Source organism: Elephas maximus, chromosome 19 (assembly GCF_024166365.1).
Source record: "Elephas maximus indicus isolate mEleMax1 chromosome 19, mEleMax1 primary haplotype, whole genome shotgun sequence".
Classification (NCBI taxonomy): Eukaryota; Metazoa; Chordata; class Mammalia; order Proboscidea; family Elephantidae; genus Elephas; species Elephas maximus.
Genome location: NC_064837.1, coordinates 53634957 through 53647634, shown reverse-complemented (window position 1 = coordinate 53647634; position 12678 = coordinate 53634957). Strand labels below are relative to the sequence as shown.

Sequence of the window (12678 nt, the reverse complement as noted above, 5' to 3'; positions counted from 1 at the left end):
TGAAGGTTACAATAACACATATGCAGCTCACCATCAACTGGCAGTACTGTTTGCAGTTCTAGGCATTCCTTATCATTGACTTCTATTCCCATGTCTCCAATAACATTTTTCAGATCACTGACATTAATTTTCTCTCCTTTGAAAAGACAGTTTGTCGGTGAGAATTTTAGAAATTAATAACTCAATATTTTGAAGAGATTCATAAGAACTTGTTATTAACCTATATGAGCTGTGATGATATATATCTGTTTATACTTAAAATAACTTATATAGCATCCCTCTCAATTTGGGGTTAAAGAGCAAAGGCAAAAATGAAACATGTGCAAATATAGCAGGTTAATAGAGAAGTCAAGGCAAATCTTGTTTCCATAATATTACGATAAGGAAGGCTCTCTTAATATTGGGAATGATGTGCAGAACAAAATTTAGTTATCAAATTGGATAATGAATTGGTAATAGAAATCATTCCGGCAGGACATATTACATTGACTTATGTAATTGATCACAAAGATCACATTATCTTGAGTTTTCCAAAACTTTATCTTGTTTATTAATGCACTCACCTAAAATCTAGATGTTTATGTGTAGAGAGAAAGACATATACAAGTGAAAAAATATCTCTGCAGTATATAGGACTTGTTACTAAGACTGTCTTGTGTTTTATTTTTAAAGTATAGATAATCCACAGTCAAATGGATTTTATCATGCAGAAATATTTTACAATAGGTGGGAAAAATTATTATCAATGATAGGCTATTGGAAAAAGAGCACCTAAAATATATTTTATTGTAAAGTGATAGGGTTTTAGTGTTATAGAAACTCACCTGTAAAATCTTTCATTCTCGGTATTATGTTTTTCAGATCAATCTTCCCATCAACTACAAAACACAGAGCAGTCACAGACCAACAGTGAAACTTCAGCTTTCCTGACCTATGACACTTGCTCCCAACTACAATGTTGAGTTCATCTTGAATTTTGGTTCTATACTGTTACTAAAAATTTTTACAGTAAATATTTATTTAGATACGTTCTTTTAAGTTCTCTGCTCCACAATGTTTCTTGCATCCCACTACTTCCTCCTGTATTCATTTTTCTTTTTGTTAAAATATACTTTCTAGTAATCCATTTAGAGATGTCTGTAGCTAATAGATTTTGGGTTCTCATATGTCTGAGAATGTCTATTTTACTCTTATTCTTGAATACCCTTTTAGCTGGGTGTTCAGTGTTATGTTTCCTGAATCCAATGTTGTTAATTTGAATCAGACTCTTTGATTATTTTGTGGGTAGGCTGTTTATTCTCTTAATAAGTATTTATAATTTTCTCTGTGTCCTTGATGTTATGAAATTTTACAAGAATGTTTTTAAGCATAGGCTGAAAAAAAATTCATCCTGCTTTGCACTCAGTGGGCCCTTTCAATCTAGGATGAAGAGAAATGAGAATACGTAGGTAATTCTAAAGGAATACTGCTTGCATAAAATGAAAATAATAAGTTGGGAAGGGAATAAATAGAGTTAAAATATTTAAGAATCTTGCCTTGTCTTGGATGAGGGTAAAAGTTCCAGTATGACTTTGGACTATGATAATTAAAGATGCTTTTTGTAATTTCTAGGGTAAGCTGTAAAACTTCCAAACTAACAGAGAAAAATAATTAAAAATAATTACTCCAAAAAGAAGGTAAGAATAAAAAGAAGCAGAATACTGAACAACTGTATGAATAGATATTGAATAATGCAGATTTAAAAGCAAATGTCAGAAATTCCATAATTACTACTAAAAATAAAAAATATAAATGATAGATTCATATTGCTAACATTATGTTTAAGGTTTTTACATCTTTATTTATGAGAGATATTAGCCTGTGATTTTCTTTATTGTGTTGTCTTTTTCATGTTTTGCTATCAAGGTTGTGCTAGTCTCATAAATAAACTGGGAAATGTCTCTGTTTTTCTGTTCTTTTAACAGGTGAGTAAAAAAAAAAAACCCATTGCTGTCGAGTTGATTCCAACTCATAGTAACCCTATAGGATTGAGTAGAACTGCTCCATAGAGTTTCCAACGAGCGACTGGTGAATTGAACTGCTGACCTTTGGTTAGCAGCCATAGCTCTTAACTACTGTGCCACCAGGGCTCCCACCTGAGTAAGCTGGGCATTATTTCTTACTTAAATGCTGGGTAAAATTCACCAAGGAACTGATCTAGGCCTCTAAACTTTAAAAGAATTTAAAATATGTGAATATAAGGAAGCAGAGAGGTTGAAAGTAAAAGGATGAGCAGAGATATACCATGAAGACACTAACCAAAAGTAAAGTAGTATTGTTATAGTAACATTGAACAAAATAGGCTTTAGGAAAAAAGCATTTCTAGAGATAATGAAAATGTGTTTATCAGAAAGATGTAACAATTCTAAATCTGTATGCACTTAATAACATGACCTCAAAATATATAAAGAAAAGCTGCAAAATTACAGTGAGAAATAGACAAATTCAAAATCACAATGGAAAATTTTAATACGTCTTTTTCAGTAGCTAATAGAACAAGCACAGAAACATCATTAAGGCTACAGAAAATCTGAACAATGCATTTAATGAACCTGATTTAAAAGACATATAGACAACACTACACTCAACAATTGCAGAATGCATATTTTTTTCAAGCATATAGGGAATATTTACAAAAGATGAACATATACTGAATTATAAAGCCAAAATACCAAAAAAAGCCAAATCTCAAAAATTTTGAGAATGGCAAAAACAATGCAAAAATTATAGTAAAAAAACAGTTTAATTTACAATAACATCAAAAAGAATCAATAACCTAGGAAAAAATTCAACAAAATAAGTATAAAACTTATACTCCAAAAACTATAAAACACTGATGAAAAAAATTAAATAAGAACTAAATAAATGGAAAGCATCCTATGATCATGGATCAGAATACTTAATATTGTTAAAATGGCAATATCCCCTAAAATGATCTATAAATGCAGTATGATCCCTTAGCAAAACCCTGCAGAAACTGAAATTCCTTGGCTGTCCTAGTTAGACATTTATGGCTTTAGGCTGAACCCCTTTTATTGTTTGACTGATGCCAAATTTCCTTTCTTGATTTTTAACTTTTTGTTTTTGATGTTGTTCACTTTGTTAGGTACTGGAGGAAGTAAAAACTGGACAATTTTTTTTTTTTTTTTATCATCTTAAACTGGAGTACCAGTTTAGCTAGCATTAGAATGAATAGTTCCTTAAAAAAAAGGATAGTTCCTTGAAGATTTGAAAGAACTTACTTATAAAACTACTGGGCCTATCATCTTTTGTTGGAGTAATGGGAGGTGGTAGAGAGTTGATAAGTATAATTATTTGATAGTTTTTTTCCAACTCTCATTATTGGTCTATCCATATTTTTCACACTTTCTTGAATCAATATTGGAAATTTATTTTTTCCCCTGGAAAAGTTTCTATTTTATTAACATATTTAAAATATCAATCTCATTGTTATACATAATACCTTTTTGTAATAGTATGATTATGCTCACTCTCTGTAATTATATCCCCTTTTAAAACTCCTGATGTGTTTCTCTTTATCTCCTTTTAAAATTTCTGTTTATTTCAGAACAGCTGAGGCATACCTACTGAAAATAATCATTCATCAATTTTAATCATTCCTCCTCATGGGCAATTCTCTTTTTCTCTCTTACTGTTTTCTGTTTCTTTTAAATCTCATTCTATCTAACTTCTCTTCTTCATTCTTTGACCTGAGAATGGTCTGTTAGCATTTTCACCAGCTGTCATTATCTACAGTGGAAGATATTGCTGCTCTTGAATTAATAAGGAGATAGAATTTGCTTTCATTTGAGATCTGAATCCTGCTACTGGATTTTTGGAATACCTCATTGATACCAAATAAGTACTATGATTAGTCTATGGATGCTCTCAATCTCAGCCTGTCCTAAAGGGCATACATTTTTATCTGTAATGCTCACCTTCAACTGGCAGGTTTTGTGAAAAATCTTCAAGTTCTTTATGTGAGAGTTCAATCCCTATAGTTTCCAGAAATGTGCCTAGGTTACTCTCATCAACTTTTCCTCCTTAAAAGAGACAAAGTGTCATTAAAAAAAAAAAAAAAAAAGACACCAAGATATGAAAAAATCCTTATTAATTCATGTGTGTTATGATTATCACTTTTATTGTAAAGACATAAGGTCCAGTAAGGCCTATTTAAGAATATAATAAGGGTCAACATCAAAACTAGAATCTCATCGTCTGACTACATCTTTTGTTTGTATCTACACAGCCCAAGGGAGCTGGGTAATTTTCCAGGGAACTACGGCATAATATATCTACCATATCCTTAAATATTGGAAAGATATAAATAAAGGATTTCCAATTTAATAAAATGAACAAATCTGAGTAATAGCTCAGATTTATGTGTTTTGTCATCATACTTCTCACTCACTTTTAAGAGTCTTCACACCATCCAACAACCTTTTTTGATATACTTTTCCGTCAGCTGTAAGAAAAGGTATGATTCAGGTCAGAGAAAAACAATATGGAGATTCACCTGAACAATAAAATTCTCCCCCAATCTAATAATTAAAAAAATATAGACTTTTTAAATGATTTGCTCTGAAATTTCCCTAATTTGCATTCAAATAATAACAAGAAGTTTGTTTGGAGAAAGACTTCAATGAGGCAAATATGCCCACTGTTGCACAAAAAGCAATGACTATTGGCTTAAAACTTATGAAACAGATCCCATTTGATTTATTTTTATTTCTGACTTTTCCCCCTTCTCCTTACACCTCTTAGTCTTCCAATTTTACAATTTCCTACTTAACTCTCAGGCATTTTAGTGGAATCAATGACAACAGTACACATTTCTTAGTCTTATTGGCAGGAATAATGACTGAAATAGCTATTGATTAGCAAAGTCAAAATCAAATGACCCAGGTTGTTCTTTAGCAAATATTGAGGAGCCCTGGTGGCACAATGGTTAAGTGTGCAGCTGTTAACCAAAAGGTCGGCAGTTCAAATACACCCACTGCTCCTTGGAAACCCTATGGGGCAGTTCTACTCTGTCTTATATGGTAGCTATGAGTTGGAATTGACTTGATGGCAATGGCTTTTAATTAAAAAAAAGATTTTTAATAAAACCTGATAACAATTTTGTATCATTTTAGAAGAAAACCTCTCAGTCAAGCACTTTAAAGCCCCTGAAGGATACATACATATTTTAAATTCTTACCATCTAGTGGGAGAGTTTTTACTAAATCGAAGTAGTCCTTATCTGTGACCTCCAATCTCATATCTCTCAGAATATTTTCTAGGTCACTGACATCTACTTGCTCTCCTAGAGGAAAGACAGAAAATGGTGACTTATCCAAATAATTATATCTGCCAATAGTATTTATTACCTAAATCTTGAATTTTCCTCTGTCTTGTACAGACTTAGCACCTTTGTTTATTGCTCAACCATAGGTAATTCAAAGCAGTTAGATTACTGGTAAAATTAACAAGGAAAGGAAGAAATGGTAGAAAATACCACTGAAGCATAATTTAGAGAATTAAACAATTTCTCACAAACACATACTTGTACACCAATGTTCATTACAGCACTATTCACAATAGCCAAAAGGTGAAAACAGCCTAAATGTCCAACAACAGATGAATGGATAAACAAAATCTGGTACATATGTAAATGGAATATTACTCAGCCATAAAGTGAAATGAAGTCCTGATACACACTACAACATGGGCGAATATTGAAAACATTATGTTGAGTGAAATAAGTCAGTCACAAAAGAACAAATATTGTATAATACCACTTATATGAAATACCTAGAATACACAAATGTATAGAGATCAACCCCCACGTGTCTGTCAGTTTGTCATACTGTAGGGGCTTGTGTGTTACTGTGATGCTAGAAGCTATGCCACTGGTATTTAAATACCAGCAAGGTCACCCATGGCAGACAGGTTTCAGCTGAGCTTCTAGACTAAGACAGACTAGGAAGAAGGACCTGGAGATCTACTTCTGAAAAAATTAGCCAGTGAAAATCTTATGAATAGCAGTGGAACATTGTCTGACATAGTGCTAAAAGATGAGCCCCTCAGGTTGGAAGGCATTCAAAATACAACTGGCGAAGAGCTGCCTCCTCAAAGTAGAGCCGACCTTAATGATGTGGATGGAGTCAAGCTTTCGGGACCTTCATTTGCTGATGTGGCATGACTCAAAATGAGAAGAAACAGCTGCAAACATCCATTAATAACAGGAAAATGGTATTATGAAGTATGAATCTAGGAAAATTGGAAGTCATCAAGAATAAAATGGCATGCATAAACATCAATCTCTAGGCATTAGTAAGCTAAAACGAACCGGTATTGGCCATTTTGAATAGGATGATCATATGGCCTACTATGCTGGGAAAGACAACTTGAAGAAGAATGTCATTGCATTCATTGTCAAAAAGAACATTTCAAGATCTATCCTGAAGTACAAGGCTGTCAGTGATAGGATAATATCCATGCCTACAAGGAACACCAGTTTACACACCAGCCAAAGATGAGGAAATAGAAGATTTTTACCAACTTCTGCAGTCTGAAACTGATCGAACATGCAATCAGGATGCACTCATAATTACCAGCAATTGAAATGCAAAAGTTGAAAACAAAGAAGAAGGATTGGTAATTGGAAAATACAGCCTTGGTGACAGAAACGATGCCGGAGATTGCATTACTGAATTTTGCAAGACCAACGACTTCTTCATTGTAATTACCTTTTTTCACCAACATAAATGGTGACCGTACACATGGGCCTTAGAGATGGAACATGCAGGAATCAAATCGACAACTTTTGTGGAAAGAGATGATGGAAAAGCTCAATATCATCAGTCAGAACAAGGCCAGGGGTTGACTGCAGAACAGACCATCAGTTGCTCATGTGCAAGTTCAAGTTGAAACTGAAGAAAATTAGAACAAGTCCACAAGAGCCAAAGTACGACCTTGAGTATATCCCACCTGGATTTAGAGATCATCTCAAGAATAGATTTGACAAGTTGAACACTAATAACCAAAGACCAGATGAGTTGTGGAATGACCTCGAGGACATCATACATAAAGCAAGAGGTCACTAAAAAGATGGGAAAGAAAGAAAAGACTTAACTGATGTCAGAAGACACTCCAAAATTTGCTCTTGAACACTGAGTAGCTAAAGCAAAAAGAAAAAATGGTGAAGTAAAAGAGCCGAATGGAAGATTTCAAAGGGCAGCTCCAGAAGACAAAATAAAGTATTATGATGACCTGGAGATAGAAAAACAAAAGGGAAGAACACACTCAGCATTTCTCAAGCTGAAAGAACTGCAGAAAAAATTCAAGCCTCAAGTTGCAACAGTGAAGGAGTCTATGGAGAAAATATTACACGATGCAGGAAGCATCAAAAAAAGATGAAAGGAATATAGAGTCACTATACCAAAAAGAATTGGTCGATGTTCAACCATTTAAGGAGGTGGCATATGACCAGGAATCCATGGTACTAAAGGAAGAAGTCCAAGATGGCACTGGCAAAAAATGAGGTTCCAGGAATTGACGGAATACCAACTGAGATGTTTCAATAAACCAATGCAGTGCTGGAAGTGCTCACTTGGCTATGCCAAGAAATTCGGAAGACAGCTACCTAGCAACCAAGTGGAAGAGATCATATTTATGCCCATTCCCAAGAAAGCTGATCCAACTGAATGTGGAAATTATCAAGAAATATCATTAATATCATATGCAAACAAAATTTTGGTGAAGATAATTCAAAAACGGCTGCAGCAGTATATCGACAGGGAACTGCCAGAAATTCAGGCTGGTTTTAGAAGAGGACGTGGAACCAGGGATATCATTGCTGATGTCAGATGGATCCTGGCTGAAAGCAGAGAATACCAGAAAGAGGTTTGCCTGTGTTTTATTGACTATGCTAAGGCGTTTGACTGTGCTGATCATAACAAATAATGGATAATATTGAGGAGAATTGGAATTCCAGGATACTTAACTGTGCTCATGAGGAATGTGTACATGGATCAAGAGGCAGTTGTTAGAACAGAACAAGGGGATACTGCATGGTTTAAAGTCAGGAAAGGTATCCTTTCACCATACCTATTCAATCTGTATGCTGAGCAAATAATCTGAGAAGGTGGACTATATGAAGAAGAACGGGGCAGCCGGATTACAAGAAGACTCATTAACAACCTACGTTATGCAGATGACGTGAACTTGCTTGCTGAAAATAAAGAGGACTTGAAGCAGTTACTAATGAAGATCAAAGGCCACAGCCTTCAGTATGGATTACACCTCAACATAAAGAAAACATAAAAAGAAAAAAAATTTTTTTTTTTACCTCAACATAAAGAAAACATAAATCCTCACAAATGGACCAATAAGCAATATTATGCTAAACGCAGAAAAGGCTGAGGTTGTCAAGGATTTCATTTCACTTGGATCCATAATCAACACCCATGGAAGCAGCAGTCAAGAAATCAAAACACGCATTGCACTGAGCAAATCAGGTATAAAAGACCTCTTTAAAAAGTGTTGAAAAACAAAGATGTCACCTTGAGGGCTAAGGTGGCACCTGACCCAAGCCATGGTGTTTTCAATTGCCTCACATGGATACAAAAGCTGGACAATGCATAGGAAGACCAAAGAAGGACTGACGCCTTTGAATTGTGGTGTTGGCAGAGAATATTGAATAGGCCACGTACTGCCAAATGAACGAACAAATATGTCTTGGAAGAAGTAAAACCAGAATGCTCCTGAGAAGCAAGGATGGCAAGACTATGTCTCACATGCTTTGGACATGTTATCAGGAGGGATCAGTCCCTGGAAAAGGACGTCATGCTTGGTAGAGGGTCATCAAAAAAGAGGAAGACCCTCAACAAGATGGATTGACAACCTGGCTGCAACAATGGGCTCAAGCATAGCAACAATTGTGAGGCGGGCACAGGGCCGCTCAGTGTTTTGTTTTGCTGTGCATAGAGCTGCTGTGAGTCGGAACCGACTCGACGGCACCTAACAACAGCATAGAGACAAAGTTTATTAGTGGTTACCGGTGGTGGGTGGAGAGAGAGAGAAAGGAAGACAAAATATTTAAGGGACACTGAGCTTCTGTTAAGGGTGATGAGAAAATTTGGGAACGGTTAAGGATGATGGTTGAATAACATCATGAATGTAATTAATGTCACTGAGTTGTACATGTGAAGATTGTTGAAATGGCAAATGTTTTGTTACCTATTATTCACCACAATAATAATACAAAAAAGAAGTAATTTCTCACTTACCTAAAACAGCATCCAACTCTTCCATCAACTTATTTAGTTTGACCTTCCCCCTACCTATAAGACAAGGCAAAATTCAGACACTAATAATGCCAAACTCAGAAAAAAATATAAAGGACTTAAATTATGAAGTAGAGGCTAGCCAAAGACTATTCACCATATCTTGTCCGTTTAAAATTTATAATTCTTGGACTTTAATGGATAGTCCCATTATACGCTATCCAGATTGCTTGGACAATGAAGTCTATTTCAGGTAAAATCTTTTCTCAAGTCTTTTGGATTCATTCTATTTCTAACTTCACGTTTCTCTTGAAATGGCTGATAACACGTGACTGGTACAGATTTAAGGCAATTGTTAATGGTATTATGTTATTTTCTATCATTGAAGAAAGACAATTAAATTCTAGAGAGAGGAGCAAAGAACAGCACAGTGTGTGGTGAACTAAAGCTATTAAATATTCCTTGAGGGAAAATGCCATGTAGTGGGTAGAGTCAAAAGGGCTAGTTGGAGTCGGAGTAACCTGCAGTGGTAAACAGTATGTACTCTGACTTTGGACTGCCTGGGTTAAGTCCTGTCCCTATGACTTGGTAGTTGTATAACTTGGGTAGGTTATTTAACTTCTCTAATCTATATTTCTCATCTATAAAATGGGGATAATAGGCAAAAAACTTTATGATAACATGCCAGGTAAGTTAGCACCATGCCTGGCATATAGTAATACATAATGGATATAAGCCATTTTTAAGCTACAAGGAGTAATAGAAGCTTATACTGAAATCGAAGGTTTTATATATATATATATATTTTAAAATAATTTTTATTGTGCTTTAAGTGAAAGTTTACAAATCAAGTCAGTCTGTCACATAGAAGCTTATATACACCTTACGCCATACTCCCACTTACTCTCCCCCTAAAGAGTCAGCCCGCTCCTTCCTTCCAGTCTCTCCTTTCGTGACCATTTTGCAAGTTTCTAACCCTCTGTACCCTCCTATCTCCCCTCCAGACAGGAGATGCCAACACAGTCTCAAGTGTCCACCAGATACAAGTAGCTCACTCTTCATCAGCATCTCTCTCCAACCCATTGTCCAGTCCCTTCCATGTCTGATGAGTTGTCTTCGGGAATGGTTCCTGTCCTGCGCCAACAGAAGGTTTGGGGACCATGACCTCTGGGATTCTTCTAGTCTCAGTCAGACCATTAAGTCTGGTCTTTTTATGAGTTTGATGATAGTATGTCTTGGTGATTTCCTTTTTGGATCAGTCTTATGTGGGGTTCGATGAGCATCTTGGATAGATGGCCTTTCGTCTTTCACGATGTCACGGAAGTTTTCTGCCAACAGATCTTCAACTATTCTCTCTGTATTTTCTGTTATCCCTCCCTGTTCTGGAACTCCAATCACACACAAATTATTCTTCTTGATAGAGTCCCACATGATTCTTAGGGTTTCTTCATTTTTTTTAATTCTTTTATCTGATTTTTCTTCAACTATATTGGAGTCAATTGCCTTATCCTCCAACTCCCCCACTCTGCATTCCAATTGCTCGATTCTTCTCCTCTGACTTCCTATTGAGTTGTCTAATTCTGTAATTTTATTGTTAATCTTTTGGATTTCTGACTGCTGTCTCTCCCTGCAGCTTATTAATTTTTCCACTATGTTCTTGAATAATCTTTTTGAGTTCTTCAACTGCTTTATCAGTGTGTTCCTTGGCTTTTTCTGTAGATTGCCTTATTTCATTTCTGAGGTCATCCCTGATGTCTTGAAGCATTCTGTAAATTAGTTTTTTATATTCTGCATCTGGCAATTCCAGGATTGTATCTTCATTTGGGAAAGATTTTGATTCTTTAATTTGGGGAGTTCTAGAAGCAATCATGGTCTGCTTCTTTATGTGGTTTGATATCGACTGCTGTCTCAGAGCCATCTATAAGATATTGTAATGATTTATTTTATATTTGCTCACTGGGTCTTGTCTTGTTTTGTTTTCTTTCAATCTACGTAGATGGGCTACTAGATTGCACTGTCTTGATTGTTGTAGCCCTTGAATCACTTATGTCCTATTACCAGCTGGTTTGGGCTGTTACCAGATATATAAGCCCAAGAGTCCATTCACTATTCTTGAGTAGAATCTGATTTTGGGTCACCAAGTGTGTGGTGCAGACTGTCACCTATCCACCTAGAGGAGTAGTGGTGATAGTTGTGTGCACCAGATTCTAGTAGCAGCAGGGTTTCACACTCCGGGGGGGGGGCAGGATGCTGACAGGCTTCCCCGAAGTGCCAGTGAGGTAGGTGTGTCTCTATTCCTAAAACACTTTGGTGGGTGGGTTCTGCAGCTGTACTTTAGGCACCCAATGCATGTACCTCTACAGATTGTCACCATCCTCAGACCCCTATGGCAGGAGGCTAGGTGGTCTGGGGGGAGCTTCAGCTCTCAGTTCCCCATTGTGGGTCAGTGAGGGCTCTGTTGAATAGGCAGAGATATCACACCTGGGAAAGTTGTCTTTCCAGTAATCTGCTAAAACAATTACAGTCAGATCCCTATCAGAATTGCCTTTGCATTATAATAGCCACCTCGTTCCCTGTAGGGATGAAAGCCCAAGACTGTGGATCTCATATGCTTGGCCGGAGCTGGCTGTATTTTTAGTCCAATTTTGGGAAGTCAGGGAAGGATTTTTGGTCCCTGGGTTTTTTGTAGCTGCTTCTCTCAGGCCAGGAGAGTGGGTTAGGAAAAGACAACAAAACAAAACAAAAAACCACAGAGCACTTCACTCTCTGGCTCAGGAAATTCCAATGTCGATGAAGCCACCTGGGAAGGGGAAGGGAGGGATCAGATAGATAAGAGAGAGTAGCACCCAGGAATATAGACAAAGTTACTTATCTTGCTTGGTGATGACTGTTTTATCTGAGATTCCCGAGGGGCATGTAGCCTGTGTGCATTGGCTGGGTCGAGATTGCCCCCAAGGGTCAGGCCTGCGTCCTGTGCTTGTGCTGTCTCAGAAGCCGTGGTCAGTTCCTCCGCTCCCAGTCCAAAGCCCAGAGCCAAGGTTTCCCAGCTGGGACGACGCACTCCAAGCTCCAAAACCAGTCGGTGCCTCCCGGTTACTTCTCCTCCTGTCAGCCACATTGCTGCGCTGCCTGCGTACACTGGCTGGGCTTCCCCCGAGGTCACTTCTGGGGGCTAGGGCTGTGTCCTGTGTTTGCGCCATTTCAGGATGCCATGCTCAGCTCCCCTGCACCCAGTCCAAAGCCCGGCGCCAAGGTTTTCTGACTGGGATGCTGGCTCCAGGCTCTGAAAACAGTCGTTGCTTCCCCGTGGTTGCTCGTTCTCAGTCTCTGTCACTCAGGTCAACTCTTTAGATCTGTGTTTGATGGTCAG

General features: G+C 37.0%; 1 protein-coding gene across 1 annotated transcript in view; it reads right to left on the bottom strand.

Annotated features, from left to right (window-relative positions):
* EFCAB3 (EF-hand calcium binding domain 3) overlaps window positions 1-12678 on the bottom strand; it is a 573675-nt gene that overhangs the window by 112064 nt on the left and 448933 nt on the right. The window contains exons 145-150 of the mRNA XM_049861611.1: window positions 9312-9365; window positions 5240-5344; window positions 4451-4504; window positions 3978-4082; window positions 825-878; window positions 32-136 (exon numbers count right to left, since the gene is read on the bottom strand). Of these exons, the coding sequence (XP_049717568.1) occupies window positions 32-136; window positions 825-878; window positions 3978-4082; window positions 4451-4504; window positions 5240-5344; window positions 9312-9365 (477 nt within the window). The remainder of the gene's footprint in view (window positions 1-31; window positions 137-824; window positions 879-3977; window positions 4083-4450; window positions 4505-5239; window positions 5345-9311; window positions 9366-12678) is intronic.